At 42.7% G+C, this 25,276-nt stretch overlaps 1 protein-coding gene across 3 annotated transcripts in view; it reads right to left on the reverse strand.

Moving 5' to 3' along the window:
* Window positions 1–25,276, reverse strand: part of WWP1 (WW domain containing E3 ubiquitin protein ligase 1) — a 160,484-nt gene that overhangs the window by 107,657 nt on the left and 27,551 nt on the right. For all 3 annotated transcript variants that reach the window (XM_006112979.5, XM_014581648.4, XM_075920431.2), the window contains exons 3-4: window positions 8,246–8,384; window positions 5,673–5,797 (exon numbers count right to left, since the gene is read on the reverse strand). In XM_006112979.5, the coding sequence (XP_006113041.1) occupies window positions 5,673–5,797; window positions 8,246–8,384 (264 nt within the window). The remainder of the gene's footprint in view (window positions 1–5,672; window positions 5,798–8,245; window positions 8,385–25,276) is intronic.

The raw sequence follows: 25,276 nt of genomic DNA on the forward strand, positions 1-25,276 counted from the left end.
ACTTTGTATATACAATGTTTTCTTTCCTACCTGAAGAAAAGGTTATATGAAAAAAAAATTCCAGTGTATACTGCAGATACATCTTCTATTTCTTCGACATGTAAATATTCAGGTTTTGCTAATGATTTTTTTCCATTTAAAAATTTGTACTTTTAAGGACTAGTTTGTGGAATAAAATAATTGATTAAGATTTAATCTAAATAAGACACATTTTTATTATTTTGCTGCTCTCTTTTCCCTCAGAGTAGAGAACCCTAAAATCACGAGTTACATCATCAATGTTTGATTATATACACTCTTTAACATGTAGCGTCTATAAACAGGAGTTTAGCTTTACATATAACTTTTGCTGATATAAGTCACACTATAAAGTTCTAAGACAGAGATAGTCAGCAAATGACATCTGGAATATTGGAAGCATAATGGTACTCTGCTGTTGCAACTTCAGAACACTTGATTACAAGATGAATGGCCTCACTGACTCAATGGCAAAACTCATATTCACTTCAAAAGAGCCAGAATTTCACCCCAAGAATCTCCATGTGTCTCTGCAACTTCAAACTAGGTAGTGGACAGCTAAACATTTGCATGGCTTTATAGAAAATCAAATATTCTAATTAAGGGTGTGAGAGATTTTGAACAACTATGTACCTTGTTAGAGAAGAAACTAAGGCCAGATGCTCAGCTGGTATCAATCAGCAGAGCACCCTCTCAGTGAAGTGACGTCAATTTAAATGATGTCAATTTAAACGAAGGTTATCGGCGCCTAATGCTTAGTGCAAAATAAATGGTTAGATTAGGTAGTTTCTAACACCTGTATACTATTGACTCCATACAAGCTTCGTGCTTCAGATAAATTATTTACTTCAATTTCTCCAAGCTTACTGTTCCCATGGAGCATTTTTGGACTCCTGTGCCAATTTCACAAACCCAGAATGTTTAAAGAAGCTAGATCTTAGACACAGGAAGCTAAAACTATTCGATGCACAAAACCCATGCTCAATTCATGACTAATTTCAAAGACGAATAGGAAGGAGAAAAAAAATGTGGATCAAAGTAGGAATTAAATACAAAACAAAAAAAATTATGAAGACACTGCTAATTTTTTGTCACTAGCATACAGATCCCAGCTCCAAAGATTTAGTAGTAAGAATTAGGGATGTTAAATATCAGTTAATTGAATAGTCGAGTAACCTCATGAATTCTTATCGGTTAGTCAACTATTCTATAGTCACTGGGGGCGGGGCCAGCAACCAGTGTACCTCACTCCCAAGGATCTTGCTGCCACCTTGTGCTGCTGCCTCTGTAGCAGCAGGAGCTGGTCTGTGAGGGGAGCCAGTTTAAAAACCAGCTCCCTTCGCAGACTAGCTGCCTGTCACCCTGTACTTGCCTTGATAGTGGCAGCAGCCCTTGTCTAGGGTGAGTTTGAGCTCCTGGGGCCTGGCACTAGCCGGAATGGAGCTGGGCTGCCTGCCTGCCTGCCCAGCTCATAATACACTTTAAATGCAGAGCCACAGCAGGGCTAATCCCAGACCCGTCGCAAGCCGGACTGAGCCAGGCTGCTGGCCAACCTGCTAAAAAATTTACTGGCAGAGGAGGGGGAGAGAAATGCATGTAGTCTATAAAATTAACCAATAAGCTTTTGCTTATTGGTTAATCGACTACACTATTACATCCCTAGTAAGAGCATTATTAGCCTAGTTAAAAACAAAAACAAAAAAGCAACCCTGCCCTACATTTGACCCATTTATCAGTCTAAAAAGAATTCCAATTGATCCTAAATATTGAACTCCATGGCTGTGTCTACACTTTCCGGAAAAGGGATGCTAATGTAGACTTTGGAATAGGCAAATCTGCGTTTCAAATATTTCAAGTAGGAATAAGAGATCCTCCAGAAAAGGCTTTATTTTCCGGAGAATCACGTCTAGACTTGCGCTTTTCTCCGGCTTCTCTCCAAGCCGGAAAAAAGTGGCAGCCATGTTAATGCAAATGCCGCGGGGGATATTTAAATCCCCCGCGGATTTGCCTATTCCAAAGTGCTACATTAGCATCCCTTTTCCAGAAGGGATGCCAGTGTAGACGTAGCCCATATGAGTGTCAGGCATATCATAAAAAGGTTTAGCAAAAGTATGGTTCAGAAACTGACATCACTAGTGGGCAATACAGATATTTTTAAAATGCTGGATTTTTCATACAAGATATAGTCTACTTTCAATACAAATGACATATACTGCATTAAAAAGTTGAGTCTAAGTAAATTAAGAATAGAAAACACTATTGGGAGTATCATGAATACAGCATAACCAAGTATTACAAATCCAGAAAATTTTGACTTGCACTAAAACATATTAAAATTAGAAAACAAACAACTTTAAACTGTTTTTTTAGTGTTTCTGGTCTCAGATTAGCTACATATTTAAAAATAGTTTTCATTGATTCCTCCTTCTCTGTTACAGGGCAGAATTAAGGTTGTTTGAGTCTTAAGTACATTTCAAACCATACTGCAGTCCTTTTCGTCTCACAATTTCCCCCTTTTTAATATAAAAATATTGCATACAAATACTAAACAAGAAGCCCAAAGAGATGCTCCCATAAGAAATTTCTAAATTGTTTTAAGATATGTATTATAGAATATTAGAACTGGAAGGGACCTCGAGAGGTCATCAAATCCAGTCCCCTGCCCTCACGGGCACCTAGTACCATTTAGACCATAATCAGCCTTTTTTAAAAAAAATTAGCTTCTCTACGTAAAAGTTTGAAAACTGTACAACAGATTGGATCTCCATGGTCCAGCATCCTGGAGGGAGTTTCCCAGGTGAGCTCTGCTAGGTCTGCTGATGGACTCCGAGCTCTCCTGGGTCTGCCAGCAGACCCAGCAGAACTCACCTGCCCCCCAGGCCACCATATCCCAGCTCTGCTGCCCCATGGCCACCAGGGCTATGCTTCCCAGGGCACTGGGGTTACCGCAACTCCACTGCCATGGGACCACTGGGACTCCCCTGTCCCGGGGCTTTGTGGTGGCAGGGCTGCTGGGGCTACCGCTGCTCTTGGGAACTGGGACTGCCATGGCTCCAGGGAACCGTGACTCTGGGGATGCCAGAGTTTGGCTTCCCAGGGCTGCTGTGCCTGCTGGGCTTCACTGCCCTGAAAACTGCTGGGTTCTGCTGCCTCAGAACTGTTGGGGATTCCCAGCTCCAGGGCTGCCACAGCTCCACTTCTCAAGGCATCTGGGGACCATGAGGTAAACCATGGCTCTGCACCTGGTGCCTCCAGGGCTGCTGCAGCTCCAATGTCCTGGGAATGTCGGTGGTCTGCTGTCCTGGGGGCACACGGTCTGCTGTGGGTCTACTGTCCCAGAGCCACTGGGGCTCCACTCCCCAGGTCCACTGTGGCAGCCATGGCTCCGGTGCCCTGAAGCTGCTGCAGCTCCGTTGCCTCAGGGCTGCTGCAGCCAGCCCCGAGGCAGCCCAGCATTCTGGTCCAGCAACATCGATGGACCAAAGATGTTGCTGAACCAGAGAGCCCTGGATGAGAGAGGTCCAACTTGTATTATGTAATTAAGTTAATTTGGGACAAAAAAATCTAATGTGCTAAATTACTTAAAGAACACCTTTTTTAAATAATTGTAACTCAATTATGGATTTACTTGAATTTTCTGAGCTTAGAGAAAGCACTAAATTTTGGGGGAGGATGCGCTGTATATTTAATACATAAACAAGGTTAAATCTGTGCTTAAAGTGCAATCAGAAAACCTGTTTAATTACCAGGCCATGACTGACATCTTTATAATACTAATGAAGAAATTCCACTTAGAGTTGCACGCCCCTCTGGATGTCTTGTAATAAACAAGATATATAAAGAAAACGTCATTTACACTCTCATTTTCTCTTCATTATCAATTTTGAGGTTTTGTATGAGGTGTAGATTTGGAGACGCAAAGGGGAGCTACTCATCTAGCTGGGGTTTCCATGCCATTTTGAGGTAAAATTTAGAAGCAGACTCACTACTTTCAATTTCTAATGAAAAAAATTAAGAAAGGGGAATTAGACATAAAAATCTTGTAGTTCATTAATTCCTCTGGCAGGGGCAATAGGCACCAGAGAGGCTGCCTTATGCAAGAGAAAATTTAGGTGATAATTACTAATATACTCAACCAAACAGAAAGATAAATAATAATTGACAATGTTTTAAATCAATTTAAATTTAATATAATTTCATTTAAAAGATTTAATTTAAATTTTAATTTGAAATAGACAATCTGTGTTTAGGCCTGACGATATTATAATCTATTAAAATAATGTAAGCTAAATATAAAAGTATTTTGCACATGTTTGAAAGCATGTTTTAAAGAAAGTCACACCTCCGAATAGGCGGAAGTCACTGGCTAAGCACCTGGAACCAGAGTCTGTTGCAGTGCTAAACCAGTTTTTGACACCAATAACTCCTGTTGCTCTTACAGAGAGAATAATTTCTTCATTATACTTTATTCAACTAGTTAAGTTTAAATGACTAACTGATTCAAAGTGAAGAAGACAATAGGGAGATGATAAACCAGGAAAATTTGTTTTGCTCATCCAATCTATGAATAAAATCCAAATATATGAAGATGAGATCCACAAATTCTAAAATTCCAAATAAAGTAACCCAAAATAATCAGTTCAATTAATTAACTACAGGCACTTTTTTGTTTAATGAATCACTTTTAAATACAAAACATGTTTTGATAATCTTTTGTTAAACTTTCTTATGTATCCATCACGTTTAAACTCATTTTATGTACTCAAAAATTAAAATGATTATTTTGGTTTTAAATTTAATTTGAATTTCCATCAAAATGGAGTTTCACGCACACAAGACAAAACATACTCTACTAAATAAGAGATACATCATTCACAGTTTTGTAACAATGAAAAAATGTAAAAATTAAGAATTTGAATCAATGCAAGATAAGCTTACATAAATGTGTAAATACAGTGTATCCTCCTGGTTAGCAAAAAGAGGCACTAAATTTAGTGTGGAGACCATATTTAGTCACAAGTGTACATGTTTTAATAGTTACCAACAAATAATCAACTTTCCTTAAGGAAAATAACTAAGAAATACAAATGCAAAATAGAATTAAAATTAATTAATTAAATCAAGATTTCCAGTATAGCGATTTAAATCATGCTTAACAAATCAATTATTCATATTCAAATCCACCCTGAATTTTGTTCAGCATTCAGTCTAAATCCCATTTATCAAAGTATAGTAAAATTTGGCCTATTAATCCAGGGAAGACAAGGAGTTCTTATATATGAAAAGAAAGTTAAGCCATTTCGGGTATATGCATGAAATATTTGACCATTTGGGTGGTTTGTAACAGATCCTGCAGCACAATGGAAATGCTGTAACTAATTAGAAAAAAATGTATACAGTAATATTTTATTGAATAGTTTATTCTCACATTTTTTACTAGTTGTGTCATATACTATTTGAAAACACTTATTTCCCACTATACATTTAAATTTCGTTCTATAATACAAAAAAGACAGCCCTGAAGGCAAATGTACTAAATGAAACTCTGTTTTAAAATGTGACCATTTGTGTAATTACATCAAAACTACAAAAATTAATATAACTGAAATAAATCAATTAATTTTCCCCTTAATATGCCCTTAGTGGAAACTTACATTTTCTATTGTGTATTTCCAAAGCTTGTCTCAAGTCTATAGTGGCTTTTCCTAATAAAGCATCAGCTTTTATAGTGTGATGGCTCCACACTCGAAATTCCAACGTAGTCTGTGGAGTTACATTCCTGTATAAAAGTTTTTTAAAAATATGAAGGTATGGGTACTCATTTTTCATCATTATAAATGAATTATCTATTTGAATCAGTTTTCCTGTAACTCCTGTAATTCAAGGTAGTGACTAACTGAAAAGATTTTTTTTTAAAATATCTAACAAAAGCACTGTGAAATAGAAAAATCAACATAACATCCCTCAGGCATGCATCAAGACTAACAAATATTATTCCAATAGTCTGAAAATACTTGGGAGCATAACTACTTACATTAAAATCAGATTTCAATTATACATCAATTTCAGAGAGTTTTTTGTTTTTTAAAAATGTCCCCATATATAATTTTAAATACAAACTTACTTATATTTGTCAATAGAAAAAAATGCTGTATTTGATTTTCAGCTTCTATCACATTAGAGAAAATGCTGAAAAGCTACAACTGAACAAGAATACTGAAATGAACTGTGCAGATGCCAAACATAGTGACTATCAAAACATAGTAATATCATTTTATGAATTGTGCACACATGCAATATATACCATTAAAAACAGTTTAAATTCTCTTAAAATGAAATCACCAATCCTAGCCTCCACCCCAATTGAGGAGGTGGAAGGATACTACTGAAGGAGAGGCAAGATTACCAAACAGTGGTTCTATTACAAACGCTTTTTGAGATTTTTTTTGGGGGGGGAGGGAGGTATGTGTGACAGAATTTAGCTAACGTATCAGGGGAAGACAATGTTGCACTCCAAGAGCTACTCCTTCAAAGACATGATTGTCTGTCAATTAAAGACAGTGTGGTATCCCAAGAATAGGTATCCTGCAAAACAAAGTCTGAAAATACAGTATGAGCCAACATTGTTCAGAATCTTAAACTAGCTCTACTGATTTTCTTAAAAGGAAATATGTAAACATTATTTAACAGATGAGCATATCATAACTAGACAACATAGATTATGGTTGCTCACACTATATGCTGTATCATTCAGAACAAGCTATAAGTAATACCAAAGTCCCACAAAACACCCAGCTAAAAAAAAATTACAACAAAGTAACTTGGACATCACAATGCTCTATGGTGTTTATGCAAGGTCATATAAACCAAGTGAAGTTGCTGTTAACACAAATTCTGTAAGTAGAGCATCTTGATACTGTGACCCAAAGTACCCCTGGATTCACACCATACACATTATTCTAATAATCTTTATACAATGTATGTTATTAGCACACGTTCAAAAACGGTCAGCCTTTCCAGGGCAAAAGTTGTTAGACAGGTCTACCTAAACAAAGTACTGTAATGTGTATCTACCCCAATTTACATAAAAGGTAATAAACTGAATCATCAAGACAGAGGATGGGAGATGAAAGGCAAAACAAGAGTTTGTATTTCAGCAAGTACAAGTGAGGGAAAAAGAGCATGGAGCTTCATTCACCATCAGACTCCCTATCGCCTTCTTCATGGGGGGATTAATCTTTATTTTGAGGGGTATACCTCAGAAGAATTCACTTCCAATATTTACTAGATTATTAAAAGAAAGGGACAGGCACCCCAGTTATTTTCAAAGACAAAGACAAAGACACTTTTGGACTTCTGAGAGAGATCCTGACTGATGGGAGAGTCAGTCACCATTTTACAAGAGGTCTTTGGGAGAGAAGAGTATTCTTGAACAAAGTCCTCAACCAAAGCTTCCTAAATGAAGTTTGAGTTTTTGATGTGTGTTCTCACTTTTACTCATCAGTCCTCTGCTCACACCCATACACAGCTGCTGCACACAGTACTTCTTCAGTCAAGAAAGGGGGAAAGAATAGAGTGAAGGACAGGAAGGAAGAAGTCCTTTTAAAAGGCACCACTGGTCTTAATTGGCCGCAGGTGACTAATCAGTCTGTAGCTTCTCTAGCAAATTCTAATCGCCTGCCTGATTATGCTGGAATTAGGCTTGGCCTTTTTTCACTCAGGAAAGAGAAAGCTGTTCACCCAAGCTCCAGCATGTATTCCCTCCACCAGTGAGTGGCAGACAGCTGATCTGGGTCTGTCACAATAGATACCATCCTTGGCATTTTATGAAAAGTTAGTGATCAAAAACAATTTGATTAAGACCTCTGACTGTATTCCTCAGAGACAAACACAAAGAAAGAATGACCACCACCACTGCTCGAAACAATCTCTACCCAACAATAGGATTGCTGTTTTTCTATGATTGAGTACAAGATTACTGGTGCACCCAACTAGCAACATCCTGTTAAGCATTTCTCACTTCTGTTTAGAAATAATCTTGCCAAGAGGCCTCATATATGCACTGAGCAACAACAGTTATTTTAGGACAAATATTGCCATTTAAATACATGCAACTTTCAATGAAGTTAAGGAAATTGTATGCAGCCAAGAGCAGAGTTTAATAAATATTCTTCTCTAATGTTTGATTAATAAAATTATATTAGGCAGAAAAAGTTTTTCTACTTACACAGTCAACTGTTCATCCCATTTTGGATTTGAAGAACTATTTGATTTTGCTGTTTTCTTGATTTCTCCATCTGCAGCTAACTCTGTATAAATAGCTGTTCCAAACCAGTTCTTTTTCCTTTTCAGTTTGGCACTCGAAACTAACAAAAACAAAACAAATTGATTGTTTATAACTACTGGAACATATCTCTTTCTGAAAACAACAAAATTACTATATAAGAGACTGATTCAGCAGAAACTGCATGAAAGAATTTGACTCCTTGTCTTTTCAACTTCTACTTAATGCGGAGAAAATCTGGCTGCTCAATTGAACCTTTAAAGTCTACCGATAGAAGACTTTCACAGAAGTACAAAAACAGCTTGAAGGCATTGCATCTTACCCTTCTACCAGAGTACTAATCATATTTCAAAGAGCAAATTCATTTTGCTAGGTAACAACAATATCATTTTCAAAGAAATACTAGATGGGGCTAAGATAAAAGAGGCATGTTTCCTTAACCACAGGTAGGTAATTTCAGCAAACACAAATGAGGGAACATGATTAGCAAACCTGTGCAACTACCATGAGAGAGCGAAAAACAATCAGCCTTCTAGGCTTTAATTTGTTTCCCCATAGTTTCTACTTTCCTTCTTTCTCTTCCAACTCTTCTTTTAAATGAAAACTGTTAAGTATGACATGTATTAGTAATTAAATTAACTAGGGATTTTTGTTTAAAAATGAAAGATCAACAAAGACTTTAAATTAGATGGAATAATGGGGATCACACATTTTTAATATCCCATATGCACATTTTAGAATCTCATTCTATCACAGGGCCTACTGCATCTGTGCCAAGGAAGTCTTGGTCAATACCTGATATACCGGAATTTGGGAAGCCAAAAATCTTCTATTCTATATACATTTTTATACTGCACTCCTAATCATAATATCTGAGTGCCATCAATACTTCATTAAACAAAATGACTACACATCTGTCAAAAGCTGTTTGGTTTCTCATCCTCTCGCTAGTGGAGAAAAAGCTCCTGTATCAGCATGCAGAAATGAGAAGTTATTTCTTACACCTGGGCAGGCAAGCCTTTTAATCCAGCCCACAGCCCACCCAGGCACAGAGCAGCTCCACACCATGCTCCATATGTGGCATTTTTCACTGCGTATAGGGTGGACGTGGGAAGCTTTGCATGCTGTCCCCACCACAGCACAATCTCTCAGCTCCTACTAGCCACAGCCCAACTCCATGCCCCAGGGCACTACTCTCTCCTGCTCCCACCTCCTACTCAGTGACTACCCAAAGCTTCTGCATCTCCACGGTCTAGGTCACAACTCCCTCCCAGACTGCACACAAGCTCCAATCCCCCTCCTCCACTCTCTGTCCCAGGCCCCACACCTGTTCCATAGAAAACAGAAGCTCTTGACCACATACCAAAATCTTGGTGCTCCCCTCCTCCATTAAAAATTATTGCCCACCCCTACCTTAATAGCTCTGCAGGATCTGCTTTAACAAGTCTGTATACAAAGGGGAAGTATCCAGAATCTTAAGCAGAAGCCTGCAGTTCAAACCCTCAGCAATTCAAAGATAGCAAGTGCATGAAGATGTTACTTTCTAGGCCCAGCTCATTAGTGTAAGGTCTTCTCCAAAAAGCTGCTGCCACTTGCTCACTCAGACAAAACAGAGTACCTTCCTCTAATTCAACTTTAATAAACAAAAGCTGCCAATATTTTAAGTTATTTTCCACACACAGTACTTTAAAGATAACCTGAGGGCCCAGGGTCCACTAGGTTTAAAGGCGCCAGACAGTTACATGTACCTGCAGTCAAATTCTACATTTTTTTTTGCAGATCTCTTCTCTTCCTCTACCAACATCTGAGCCAGCTCCCTCAACTCAACCCTACCTCAGCTAAAAAGACTACGGACTGGACAAAATACACCCTGTTTGCTCTCACTGTGGTGTGTCCTCCTTTCAGAATAGGTGAAAGAGTTGGACTGGAGCTGATGGAAAGGGAAATAAGAGAAGGCCTGTCATGAGGTACTCTTAGATTACTTGAACCATGACATATACAGGCAGTCCCCGAGTTACGCGGATCCGACTTATGTCGGATCCGCAGTTACGAACAGGGCCGTCTCCCTGGTCTCCAGCAGACCAGGGAGAGGAAGCAAAGCGGCGGAGCACGCGGGCAGCGAACAGCCCAGACATGTCTGGGCTGTCCGCTGGCCGCGTGCTCCGCGGCTTTGCTCTGCTTTGCTCCCCGTCTCCCTGGTCTCCTGCATGTTCCGCCGCTTTGCTCCCCGTCCCTGGTCTGCAGACCAGGGAGACGGGGAGCAAAGCAGAGCAAAACCGCGGAGCCCGAGGGCAGCAGGACAGCCATGGCGTGTCTAGACTGTCCCGCTGCCCCCGTGCTCCGCGGCTTTGCTCCGGACGCCTGTGGTACAGCAGCTGAGGCGCTGCCGGTTGGTCCCGTAGTGCCGCTCTGGGCGCTACTGGACCAACCCGGCAGCATCCCAGCTGCTCTGCCCCAGGCGTCCTGATTCAGCCACTGCTGGTCAGTTTCAGCAGCGGCTGAATCAGGATGCCTGGGGCAGAGCAGCTTGGGTGCTGCTTGGTTGGTCCAGTAGCACCGAGGAGCGGCGGCGCTACTGGACCAACCCAGCAGCACCCCAGCTGCTCTGCCCCAGGCGTCCCCAAATCAGCCGCTGCTGAAACTGACCAGTGGCTGACTACAGGAAGCCCCGGCCCGGGCTTCCTGGAATCAGCCGCTGATCAGTTTCAGCAGCAGCTGACTTGGGGATGCCTGGGGTTCTTAAGTTGAATCTGTATGTAAGTCGGAACTGGCGTCCAGATTCAGCCGCTGTTGAAACTGATCAGTTTCAGCAGCGGCTGAATCTGGGCACCAGTTCCGACTTACATACAGATTCAACTTAAGAACAAACCTACAGTCCCTATCTTGTACGTAACCCAGGGACTGCCTGTACCCAAATTCTACGTACTATGTTTCAGTATCCACCAGAATATTTAGGATGGGATTTTCAAAAGACTCCAAAGGGAGTTCAAGCACCCAGCTTCAGTTAAATTTCAGTAAGAGTGATATGTGTAATCCTTTTAGGTTACTTTCACAGTTCAATCCTTATTCCTATATTTGCTTATGTCATATTAGCCTTTTCACATTTGTGCTTTTTTGCCATATACAAGTAGGAACTGTAACACTGGCATATTATGCCTATATCTGTATTTCAAATTTAAATTTATTCAATATTTTAAAACCCACCAAAAAACTAACACAAAGGATGAAAAAAAACACTTGAACATTGCCTTACAAGAAATGAAATGCTAAACATTTTTGGTTTGGACTGACCTGAAACATCTAGTTACATATAATTTCCTTCCTCCCCCTCCCCAAGATTTTCAATTTGATGAAATTTTTGAAAAAAAAATTGGTTCAGTTCCAATTGAACTTGGTCCCACCCACCCCCTCCTTGGATTTTGTGCCTCTGTTCCTGAAGGGGGAAAAATTATTTGCTCAGTTCTACTTACCACTGTTAGCCTTGTTAAAAGGGAAAATATCAAAATTATCAGCTCCAGAAGGTCTTAATATATGGGTTCACTACACATTATTCTATATAATATTTAATTAGGAAAGTATTAGGCCTAGCAAACCCAAATACACCACACCTTGTGATACTGTAGTGCAGTGGTGCACAACCCATGGGTCGCAACACCCAACGGAGTCGGGCACTAGGGGAGGAGGAGGCGGGGGAGGGGTTGCCGCACTGCGTTGCCACCTACAGGTGGGCCCAGTTCCCAGCCGCCCAGATCTGAGCCCCAGCAGTGGGGGTTGCAGTAGAAAAAAGGTTGCTCCACACTGCTGTAGTGTATATATTTTGCTTTCATCACATGGGAGTCTTTTAGCAACGACACAAGATCCAGTATCAAGCAGTGGGGGAGAACTGCATTCAAGATCCCTCTGAAAATGTTTCTCACTGTAGTATCTCCCAGACAATGCTGAAAAACTACCGAAAAGAAAAAACAACAACAACAAGAGGTAGGGAAAAAGAATTCAAATACAGTAAACTTCCGATAATCCGGCACCTTTAGGACCCAGGGGGTGCCGGATTATCAGATTTGCCGGACTATCGGAAGCGGGGGCTATGAGAGGTCGGGGCAGTGGGAGGGGATGCCCAGACCCCTCATAGGCCCCCCTTCCGATAGTCCGGCTCTGCCCCAGGCGTCCCTGATTCAGCCGCTGCTGGTCAGTTTCAGCAGCGGCTGAATCGGGGACGCCTGCAGCAGAGCAGCTGGAGTGCTGCTTGGTTGGTCCGGTAGCACCAACCCTTGGCGCGGCGAGACCAACCCAGCAGCACCCTAGCTGCTCTGTCTCTTGGGAACTCCTGGGGCAGAGCTGTTGGGTTGCTGCCGGGTTGGTCCCGCAGCGCTGAGGAGCGGCGCTCCAGGACCAACCCGGCAGCACCCCAGCTGCTCTGCCCCAGGCGTCCCCAAGTCAGCCGCTGCTGATACTGATCAGCGGCTGACTCCAGGAAGCCCAAGGCAGAGCAGCTGGGGCGCTGCCGGGTTGGTCTGGTAGCGCCAACCCTTGGCGCTGCGAAACCAACCCGGCAGCACCCCAGCTGCTCTGTCCCAGGTGTCCCTAAGTCAGCCTCTGCTGAAACTGATCAGGGACTGATTCCAGGAAGCCCAGGGCAGAGCTGCTCTGACTCGGGCTTCCTGGAGTCAGATGCTGGTCAGTTTCAGCAGCGACTGAATCGGTGACAGCTGGGGTGCTGCCGGGTTGGGTCCCACAGCCCCGAGGGGCAGCGCTATGGGACCAACCCGGCAGTGCCCCAGCTGCTCTACCCTAGGCGTCCCCGATTCAGCCGCTGGTCAGTTTTAGCAGCGGCTGAATCGGGGATCCTGGGGGCAGAGCAGCTCCAATGGTCCAGCTGCCCGGAGCACTTCCGGGTTCCTGATTGTGCCAGACCATCAGGAGTACCGGACCATCAGATGCCAGACCATCGGAGTTTTACTATAGTATGAGAGAAAATACATTCTTCCCTCTCCCAAATTGGAAAGGAAAAGAAAAAGTCTTTACATAGGAGTTGGTAGAGTATGACAGGGCATTTGAGATCTTCATCACAGGAATCCTCTACTACAATAAAATAACCTTGTAAAATGTTTCCAAGTCGCTCAACGCAAGGGCCTGCATATACAGCATGCCCATGGCATCCTTAAACAGAGAAGATTCCTCCTTGCCCTCTTCCTAGTGGAGTGACGTGCTTACGCTCTAGCTACATCTACACTGCAAGTTTTTGCGGCAGAAAATATGCTAACAAGGGACTTATTTGCATCAGTCGCGATGTCATTACCATATTTTCTGCCATTTCTTTCTGCATAAGGGTTTTTTTGCGCCAAAAGAAGCAGTGTGGATCCTGCGCAAAACTGTGTTTTTGTGCAAAAAGGAAACATCCACACTGCTGCTTTTGGCACAAAAACCCCTTGTGAAAAAAGAAACGGCAGAAAATATGTTAATGACATGGCAACTCATACAAATTAGTCCCTCGTTAGCATATTTTCTGCTGCAAAAACATAGCCTCTCAAAATACTGCACAATTAGGTGCATCAAAGCGGACAGCAACATCACAATGGTTTGATGCAAAATGGGATCCACAAGGGGGGGCATGCTTGTGATGCTATGACATCTGTGTGGGTAACCAGGACCTAAAAAGTACACGAAAAGACTATTTCCCATTGATCTCAAGCAAGGGATGAGGGAGTAGATGAGCGCATTATGAAACACTGATGACATGAACTCATAACCACTCACTGCACAGTTTTGGTCCCAGTGTGCATCAGAAGCATAACCCAGAAAGTAAAGCAGTGAAGCCACAGTGAATCACTCTCAAAGTCAATTGCATTCTCCCTAATGGGGATGCGCTACTCTGAACTGCGCTGAATTTTTGTGCACAATGGGAACATGGACTTTGCAAAAATCAGGTGACCAGAAATCCACCTTAAAAAAATTTGACCTTACCTCACAGTGTACACATGGCCTCAACATATGTCTTGAAACAAGAAGGAAGACTTGACCCTAAACAGGAAAGGCTCAAAGAGAAGAGGCCTAATAAAGCTGAAGTTGTTGGCACAATTATTACCATCCTTTAACACTATTAAAACTATCCAAACTAGCAATTAGCTGAAATGGAAAAACTGAACTGAAAAAACTCTCTGGGAATGGCGCGAACAATCATGTAACCGCTAAGATTTGGTGCAGTTACACAACTATTACATTAAACGGAATCTAAAATTCCTAGTCCTTATGCATATATTCTACTTTTGTTGTGAATATGCCACATACACTCAAAGTGGAACTTTCTGGTTAGAGATGTCTGTTGGGGCAGCACTTAATGTGTCCTCATGCCTCCCACCCAAGGGACCACAGAATGCAGAGAGAAGTAAGGCAAAGGAACCGTCAGTTCTATAACAACACAGAATCCATGTGGTTGGTATTAGATTCTGCAGTAGAAAAGGAGGGAAGGTAATGGAAAACACACACACACACACACACACACACACACACACACACACACACACACACCCCCTCAGAAAGCCATAGCTCCTACAATTACAGCCCTGTATAGACACATTTCTACTCATCTGCATCTGTGAAGATGATCTGCGGATACAAATACCTGCAAATATAAAGCAGATATCCTCAAATTTACAGGCGCTTCAGGGTGTAGCCGAGTTAGTCTGTTACAGAAAAAAACAGCAAGCAAATGGTCTGGTAGCACTTTATAGACTAACAAAACATGTAGATGGTATCATGAGCTTTCGTGGGCACAGCCCACTTTCTCAGATGACCGGAGTTATAATTAGGGGATAAGGAAACTTGAAATAAATAGGAGAAGGGAAGGGGAAGGGGGAGAAAGATGTTCTGTCGCCCACCCCTTTACCTCTATGCATAAAGTATCAGGAGAAAGGGTGCTAAACCTGAATAGATAAAGATCAAAGTCAGTGGATGGATAAGGCAGGAAGGATACCATTCAGAAAGTAGTTAGCACCTTCACTGGAACCAAATTTACAGGGTTCCAAATACAAAATGTGTATCTGCATCAGTGTCTACAAAAATGAGCCACAGATATCTGCATTTACATCCAGCAATATGGATACCTGCAAATATCCACAGATTTGCAGGGCTCTAACTATAAGGTAAATAAGCCTTTGAATGCTTGTCCATATACATTCCACTCTTGGATAGTCACGAGCAGTACCTTGATATGTCAGAAGTGGATTATTCATGTCAATCTGAATAAAGATTAAGACAAATATGCAAAAACAGGCATCTAGCCTCTACAAGAGAATAGTAAAAGTATGAAATTATCCTCATACAGCTGCTGTACATTTATTGGAGATAGGAACATTCCTAAAAGAAGCCTCAAGAAGCTGCCTGTGCTCAAGTGGAAAGAGTCTTGAACTGAGCAGTAGTTTTTAAACTAACTAGCCAGTAACAGAGTTTGAAGTAATCCAAGACCCATTTGATTAATCTTTGAAAAGATTTGGCTTGAACCCTCATTCTCTTTGCAAAGGCAGTAAACAGCTTCAGGGAAATTTAGTTATACCCAGGCATTTGAGTACATTCAAGGTGTGACTGCCTTTAGCTGGACTAGGACTTGGGGAGAGAGGGAAGACAGATTACGTATAATTCAGTTTAGGTTGAAGTTAGAAATTCGTTTGGGAATAAATGTAGACTAGTGTCTGGACTCAATCTTGTATTTACAGAAAATAGCATTAAAATGGGTCCACTGTGACTGCTTATAACTTATGTAACCTGCAGGCTGAAATAACTGCCACTAAGAGGTCTGTTTGCAATTAGAGATATGAAAAAATCCATGATGCCAAAGACTAGAAAGGGGGACCCAATTGACTCAGAGCCATGATCCCATAATGGAAGGGGTCCCTGCACAAGTTGGAACACACACATTAAATCTATAAGGACTCTAGCTATGTAAAATACCATCTGATCTTGGACAGGGGGATAACAGACTAATATTATAGACCTATTATAGAACTGATCAGAAGTTCTGAATTTTTCAATGACAAGAAGAAGTCTAAAATATGATGAACATCAGACTCTATGGGAGAGCTGTGATGATGTTCTCCCATGACAGAGAACCTTTTCCATTTCACTACATAAACCCTATTACAGAAACTTTCCTGCTTTGGATAAGACTGCTTGGAACATTTTTAGATCAAAATATCTCTGTGTTAGTTTACCAACCAGCATCTGGGCTCTGAGATATAGAGAAGCCAGATTTGGATGTTTGAAAGTCCCATTCTGGAAAGTTATGTCTGGAGCCACAAGAAATGTTACTGGAGATTAAACCAAGAGTCTCGAGTGATTCAGGTACTAGAATTGCCTGGACCAAACTTATGCTATGAGGATCATTACACCAGTCTCTTGTCTGAATTTCCTAAAATCTTCTGGCATCAGTGGAGTAGATGGAAACACATATATTACTGCACATGTCCAAGATACAAGGAATGTATCTGAGGGTGGCATGGTGCTTAGTCACCACCCCTATGAAAGATAAACAAAACAAGTGCTCTGACTGTCATTGGTGATAAGGAGGAACTGAAAAGGTTGGAGAGGTGGGGTCAACAAAGCCCTACATACTACACCATGAAGGTTCCACGCCAGGGGGCTCCACATCCAACCCAACAGATAAAACTAGGGAAAAATCTTCTGATAATCATGCATGCAACACATGCGCACACATACACCTAATGGAATGCACATGAGCAATCACTCAAAGAACTAACCTTGATGCGTACCACAATGTCGGTTCACAAAGAATAATGACATGGTAGTGTAGGTTCTTATCTGAACTGTCTTGTCTTGAATTTGTGGTAGAAAGACTATACAAGCCAAACAAATTGCCCTGACCTCTAGGATATTCCTGTGCAGACAAGATTTCTCACACAACCTTGAGTTTTGTGCTAGCGGCATCTGGGGGCTCTCTCTTAATGAGGGTTAAAGAGCTTGGGAGGCATCTGTTACTATAGTCTTTGTAGGAAGAAGTAAAGATAATGGAGTATCACTACTTACTTGATAAGGATTCTCTCATCAATTTAATGGCATTAGAGGCTTGAGGAATTTGAGCTTGCATGTCAACATGGAGTTTTTTCCCCCAGCAGGTATATAGACTTCAGCAACCCCTACATTCACAGAGGTGAAAACGGGCAAGTTCTGTGATCAGTGTGAATGAGACCAACTGACCCATCATCCCTGGATATATCCTGAACATGGTCTGTGGATGGTTTTTTCCACTGATTTACCAGACCTGCAATAGCCTGGATCCTGATCTAAATAGAGTATTGTCTTGCTGTCACACAAACTAGAAGTGCTCTTATAAATTCTATCTTCTGGGTTTGCACTAAGCATTACTTTATTTTATTAAATTTGAACCTGTAGCCAGACACAAACCCCATCTTGTTTTTCCACGAACCCCATCTTGTTCCCCCCCCCCCCCAGAAAGCTAGAGAAAGGCAGTCAGCCTTTGATGCCCTGGGAACGCAGGTGTGGTGCCTGTCCCTGACTCTACCATAAACAGAAACCAGACAGTAAATGGGCTAGCTGACGACTGGGAGGCCTCCCGTCGCCGTGATGGCTGGTATCAGTAATTGACACGCCTGCACTGTCTCAGGAGAGGAATCTTCGCCCATCACATACCAGAGGTGCCCATTGTCTGCATCTTCCCAGGTGTGAATTATGCTTTGCACCCTTCGTGGGAAACTTGGCATTCAAAGCCATTTTTCCTAATTGGTCACTTGAGACCAGGGAGAAGCCCATGTGACCCAAGGGGTAAAATGAGGGTTTAGTTGCTCACCCCATTTGAGCTCCAATCACCTACACCTGCTGGCAGGTATTGATTGTCTCCCGAGGTCCGTGGGACGCCCAACCTTGCCCTACTTCTTCCCGAGGGATTGAGAGAAAGATGCTGGCCACGCCAAGTCTGGAATGCAGGGGTGAGAATTGTACCTGCAATGTGTTTTCTTTATGTGTACACTTTAATTGTCTCTCTGTTATAAGTTTAGTTACTTTATTATAGTTTCTTAAGGCAAACTGCTTCATTTCTATTGTAAACTGACTTTGGTAAGGTGATTTAGCTATAAACTTTGGGAATAAGTGGGATGCCCTCATTCACTTATAAAATATATATATATATTGAACCAAGTTTCTTTTATTTTATTTTCTCTTTTCTTTCTCCTATAAATAAGCCAGTGCGTATCAAGCTTCTGACTTGAACCCGTGCTGCTGTACCCGAACCGAACACAAACAAAAGAACTTCAGCCGATCATAAGGGACAGGTATAGGGAGAGCTTGGGCGTTTTGGATTGTGTCACTCCCCGGTGGCAGATCCATTGGGGCACCTCTCAGTCTTTCCCTAAGGCTGCCTGCTGCGAAGGAATCTTGGATTCTAGCAGTTAAAATCTGAGGTGTTATAAGTTCTCCCTGTAAACTTATTGGGGCGCCCGCCAACCTCCTCCAGGTTGCCCGCTACAAGGGACCCTGGTCTCAGCAGTTGACGTCTCGGGTGTATAGCACACACACACACACACACACACACACACACACACACACACACCGGGGCATCTGAGAGCCTGTTGGCTGCCCTCTGCGACGGGACCCCGGTCCTAGCAGTAAAGTCACAGACGTTAAACTATTTTTCGGGGCACCCTCCAGCCTCCTAGGCTGCCCACTGCAACGAGACTTTGCGTCTCAGCAGTTGAAGACTTGGGTGTAACACACACACACACACACACACACACACACACACACACACACACACTGCCCTGACCATTTTGGCTGACAGAGCCCCACCATGGTGAAGAGCTATATGATGAATGCTCTCTGTGTCCTGTGTTGATATGAGCTTCCTCAAAGAATTCTGGCCCTGAGGTAAGAACAACCTTTATTTCTAGTCTCCTTAAATCCTCTGCCAGTATAACAAGCCTTTATGAATGGCCAAGATGCTGCTACTGTCTTGAATGGTAGGAGTCAGTACTGGAAATATGAAGTCCCAATATGGTGGAGGGATATGGCCTTGGGCAAGATGCAGCCCCAATGTGACAACATGAACCCTGCCCATAGCCATTACCACAGTTTCTGCTGTGTATGATGCTTGTCTGAGTCAGCAATGGGAGGGCAGATTCTGGGGCTCTGTGGGAAAAGATGGTTGTTGCACCCCTTCAACACAAAGGGAGTCACTGCCTTCAGTGGAGCAGAGGGGCATCAGTTTGATAATACTGCATAGGGCCCCATAAAGGAAGGCCCTGAACAAGCGAAGCTGGATTGATTGGGTCAAGTGGAAAGAAGAAAATACTCTGAGTAAACATTTAGGATGAGGTCTTAGGGTGATATTGTCCCTGGAAAAAAGATGGCGTATAATGGACGTGTCATGAGGACCCCTAATACTCCCACTAGGCAGACAGATGAGATAATGATTAAGAAGGCCACCTCTATAAATAGATGTGTCAGAGAATATGTTTCCGATTGCTTGAATAGGGCCATAGTAATGTTGTATAGTACCAAAGTCAAGTCCCAAGGTGGGGAAGGCACTCTTATTTCAGGATAGATTTTTATGATATTCTTCAGAAAATGTTTGATGATAGGCTAGGCAAACAGATATCCTGTCCATTTTATGGTGGAAAATGGTAATAGCCACAAGACACTGATTAACCTAAGGGATAGTTCAAATTTCTGTAGTTCCAATACCTAGTCCAGTGGTCCCCAACCTTTTGAGGTTGTCGGGTACCAGGGGGCGTGGCCGTTTGCCCGCCGGGCGCCAGGGGGTGGGGACACTTGCGCGCCCGGGGGCGCCCCCCCATAGCCGCATGCCCGGGGGGTGGCCCCCCCCCATAGCCACGCGCCCGGGGCCCCCCCATAGCCACGCGCCCGGGGCCGGCGCTTCCCCCCCTCTCCCCCGCAAGCGCCGCGCGCCCGGGGCCGGCGCTCCCCCCCTCCCCCCGCAAGTGCCGCGCACCCGGGGCCGGCGCTTCCCCCGCCCCCCCGCAAGCGCCACACGCCCGGGGCCGACGCTCCCCGCAAGCGCCGTGCCATGTGCCCGGGGCCAGGCCAGCCCCGAGCACCTGGTGGGCGCATGCAAATGCCCCCGCGGGCGCCATGGCACCTGCGGGCACCATGTTGGGGACCACGGACCTAGTCTAATATAACTAAGGGGGCAGTCAAGTCCCTGAATTGCTTATTTTCATAGAATCATAAACTCATAAGATTCAAAGAGACCTCAAGAGGTCATTGAGTCCAACCTCTTGCTTTTAGCAGGGGCAATCCCAACTAAATCATCCCAGCCAGGGCTTCGTCAAGCCTGAATTAAATCTCTAGGGATGGAAATTCCACCATACATTGATGGGAGATTCTGACACACTACATTGAATCATTTCCATTTATGTAGATATGCATTACATGTGATTGAATAGCAATACATCCTTCACCTATTCCACTTGTAACTATTTGCACTATCTACTGTCTCTCTTTCTTCTTCCCCTCCCCTTTTTCCTTTGTCTCCCCTCCCTGCCCCCCTTCCATTATTTATTCTTGGACCCGGACTTATTATACTCCGGTCATCTGAAGAAGTGGGTTTTGCCCACAAAAGCTCATATCATCATCTACATGTTTTGTTAGTCTTTAAGGTGCTACTAGACTATTTGTTGTTTTTTAAGTTATTCCACTCAGGTCAGTTCATTGTGATGGAACCATGTTCTCAAGTGAAGCCTCCTCAGGTTGAAGGTGGTAAACCCATCTGCATCATGTAACAGACGATTCGGCAGAAGTAGAAGAATGTGCAGTGTACATACCACCATCCTCAAAAGGTGCCAGTATGTCTGAGCCATGTGGTATCAAGATGACTTAGGTCTTGTCAGTCAGTAATTTGTGTATTACCATTAACAGCAGAGAGATGGGGAAAAACACACATAGCAGAGATGTATCCCATTTGATATGAAAAGCTTTGCCCAAGGATCAGACCCGAACTCTGCTCTCAGAACTGAAGATATTTTTAATTCTGGGATGTCACTCAGTGTTCTACAGATGGATGACCCCAGTGTCTCAATATGGTCATCAGAAGTTCATTTAGTTAGCACGCATGGTACTGAGAGAATTTGCTGCTCAGTGTCTCTGCTGTAGTGTTAGGACATCCTGGGAGATAAAGGCTGTTATGTTGATATTGTGCCAAATACACCAATTCCGTAGTTTCATAAGTTCGGTGAAGGGGAGTGCGATATTTTATATAAACCAGCAGGGCGGGGCAATATGTTGGCTATAGCGGCTGTCATTACTCTTATGGCATTGTTCCTGATCAAGGCCATAAATGCAAGCACAGAGAACTGAATCAAGTTCCAGGAGGGCTGTGTGTAACAGTGTCTCAGAAGAAGACCATCTGTCCTTAACTATGTGGTCCATAGGGGAGCATCAGTTTATCAAATAGGTATTAGTTATGAAAAAACACTGAAGGTGAAGTCTATGTGAAAGGGTCTCCCACACACATATTCTGGGATATGATCCAGCAGTGTAGAGTTTTTGACGTTGCAGCACAATGAGGTACCTGTTCAGGCTGCGTCTCTGTGGAATACAGATGGTTCTTCGCCAACCCTCGACGCAGTTAGGGACGTTAGAAAGCATGCAACTGAATAGCTGTGTAACCACATGAAATTTTAGCAGTTACAGGACTATTCTATAGTCCCTGAAGGTGGGACCACCTGGCGCTGCTGTCTCTATCAGGGACAACAGGTCAGGGTTGCAGGTTAGAACTAGTGTGTGAGGTGAGACAGTTGAAAAAAACCAGCTCCCCGTGAAGACCGGCTCCCGCCTACCGCGTGGTGGATCTGAGGTCTCTGCAGACAGAGGCTGCTCTGGCATCCCATGGAGCAGCCTCTGGCTGTGATGAGCTCAGAATCCGTGCGCCCCACCCGACAGGGGCTTCTCCGGGGGATGCCAGAGCAGCCTCTGTCCCCAGGGACCTCAGACCCCCTACAGACAGAGGCTGCTGCTAAGGAGCAACCTACCCTGCCCACCCTCACCCCCTCTGAAAGAAATAGTAATGTGGGGGGGAAGAGGCTCCACGGAGCCAGTGCTGGAGGGAGCTGGATTTTAAGCCAGGCTGGTGCACAGCAGGAGGGACCCTGAGCTCTGGGAATCAGCTGTCCTGGCTCGCACTGGGTTTGGCCCCGGGCTCCATGCAGGTCTCCCACTTTGAAGTGCCCCTTCTCCTCCACTGCCTCTTTCTGATAGAGACAGCGGGGGGGGGGGGGCGAGGAGAGGATGAGAGGCAGAAACTAGTTGACTAGTGTGTTGACTATCCGAAAAGCATTTGATAAGTTGACTAGTCATTCACTTCCCTATTATACACATTTTTATGTTCACTTTGTTGAGATCAGAATTGAGGCTTTTTGTTTAAGTATAAATGTGAAGATCTGGATTTGCTCATGGTGCGTTTTCATACTATTCCTTCAGTATCAATATGCAATGTGTGAGTATGTATGGGTGTTAACATACGTGAACTGAAGCTGATGTGGATGGTAAGTTACTTCAATTAGTGATTTCTCTGAACCTTTAAAGAATGAGTGATGGAAGAGAACCTCAGAACCTTAAGGCCTGTTCTACACTTAAAAAATTAGGTCAAATTCCCTGAATGATGGGGCTATATTGATCTAAGTGCCAGCATAGAAACCACCTACCATCACTCGGGGAGGCGGAGTTCCTACAATGAAGGAAAACCCCCTTCTATTGCTACAGGAAGTATCTGTACTACAACAGCATATTTATGGCACTGTTTGTAGCACCTGGAGTGCAGATATGGCTCACTACTTTCTCACACACACACACACACACTTTTCTGCGAGAGAAATATTAGTATACACATTCACTTATAAAAGATTCTCTTTCATATTTTTAGTTTTGAATTTTGAGGCCAAATTAATATAGTCTATGTTCACAAGTACATCAAACCAAGCAATTCATCTAATGTTAGTACTGATACTCCCAAGTCACAATCACTGCTTCCTTATAGCCTTTTCTAAAAATCACATAGCTCATTTAACACAACAGAGAATCAGTAACTCCTTTATTTCTACTGCGTAAAAATATACTGATTTTTTTAAATGAAGCTCAATGTGATGTACGTGCAAAAAAAAAAACAGACACACCATCTTACCGGGAAAGAAAATCCACAGCTACTAATTCATCAATGCAACCATGAAAAGGAACATAGAGCATATGAAGCCAAAGGAAATTTAAAGTTCCAGCCTTTTATTTTGAAAAATGTTCTTGAAGCAACATAAAACTGAATATTTTAAAAACAAAACTAAGGTTTAAGGATTATAATTGTCTATAACAGAAACCATAATGAACACACTTGCTAAAAAGATTCAAGTATTCTCAGTGTGATGCTGATTCTAACACTTGCATACATCATCCCCATCTAAAGCAAACCTGGACTATATTAAAACTAGTCCAGAGTGTATCAGAAGTATGGTACACTGCTTTTTTGAGTGGCCACAAACCTGGACTAAGTATAAAATTATGCTTTGTGGAAATAAAAACAAAAGGAAGACAAGCCAAACAATATCCATTCACCCATCTAAAAAAAAAAAACCCTACCGATACATATAAAAAGCTACAGGAAACTACAAAATTCCAAGTCCCTATCATTTCATTTTTGTTGACCTCCCAAAAATATTACAAGTGGGTAATCGAATCCTGCTAAAACTAATCAAAATATCCAAATTATGCTACAACACCTTATGAAACATGCAGCTTAATACTTTTTTTAAAATCCCCAATTTTCCTTTTAAACATCTTGTAAAAGTAATTTGTATTAATGTTCACAGAAACATTTAAGTGTGCCATATCTTTCTTCCAAGTTATGTATACATTAGTAGTATATATGAACAGACATAAGAACGTAACAGCCAAACTGGGTCAGCCCAAAGGTCCATCTAGCCCAATATCCTGCCAGCCGACAGTGGCCAATACCAGATGCCCCAGAGCGAGGGATCACAATAGGTAATCCTAACGTGATCCCTCCCCTGTCACCCACCTCCAGAGAAACAGAGGCTGAAGGACACCATTTCTACCCATCCTGGCTAATAGCCATTGATGGACCTAACCTCCATGAATGTAACAGGGTTCAAAATAGAGGTAGATAAAGTTCTAGCCTTCACCGCATTCTCTGGCAAGGAGTTCCACAAATTGACTGTACGCTGAGTGAAGAAAAACTTCCCTTTGTTTGTTTTAAACCTGCTGCCTATTAATTTCATTTGGTGATCCCTAGTTCTTATATTGTGGGAATAAGTAAGTAAGAGTGACATGCAGCAGGTTAGACTCCTTACACAAAGATTCCTGTGCCAATATCTAAGCAAGGGAGGCAAAGATTAGTGTAATTTATAAATAACTTTTCCTTAGTCACTTTTTCCACACCAGTCATGATTTTATAGACCTCTATCATATCCCCCCCTTAGTCTCCTCTTTTCTAAACTGAAAAGTCCAAGTCTTTTTTATCTCTCTTCATAAGTAAATAAGTTTGTTATATGGGGTAATATTTTCTGATACTGCCCTCAAACTGTCTCTTGTCAATAAAAGTTACACAGTTTCTATGCTACGAAGAATTGCTTACCCTATAAATGCATACTTTTTGGACCAGAGGTGGGCAATAATTTTTGATGGGGAGCCACTACAAGATTTTGGTAAGTGGTCAAAGACCACACTTTTTATGGAAGGGGTGCAGGGTTTGGGACAGAATTAAAGTGCAGAAGGGCACTTAGTAGGGGATTAGATGTGCAGAAGAAGGTGCTGAGTCTGAGGCGGAGTTTGGGTGAAAGAGGGGGTTGAGACCTAAGGCAGGGGATTGGAGTGCAAGGTCCAAGAGAGGACTCTGGCCTGACAGAGGACTGCAGGAGAGGCACAGACTCTGGGAAGGAGTTTTGACCTGGGATGGGGGCAAGGAGGAGTGTGGGAGGGGCTGGGATG

Source organism: Pelodiscus sinensis, chromosome 2 (genome assembly GCF_052426305.1).
Source record: "Pelodiscus sinensis isolate ZL-2025 chromosome 2, ASM5242630v1, whole genome shotgun sequence".
In the NCBI taxonomy this organism is placed as follows: domain Eukaryota; kingdom Metazoa; phylum Chordata; order Testudines; family Trionychidae; genus Pelodiscus; species Pelodiscus sinensis.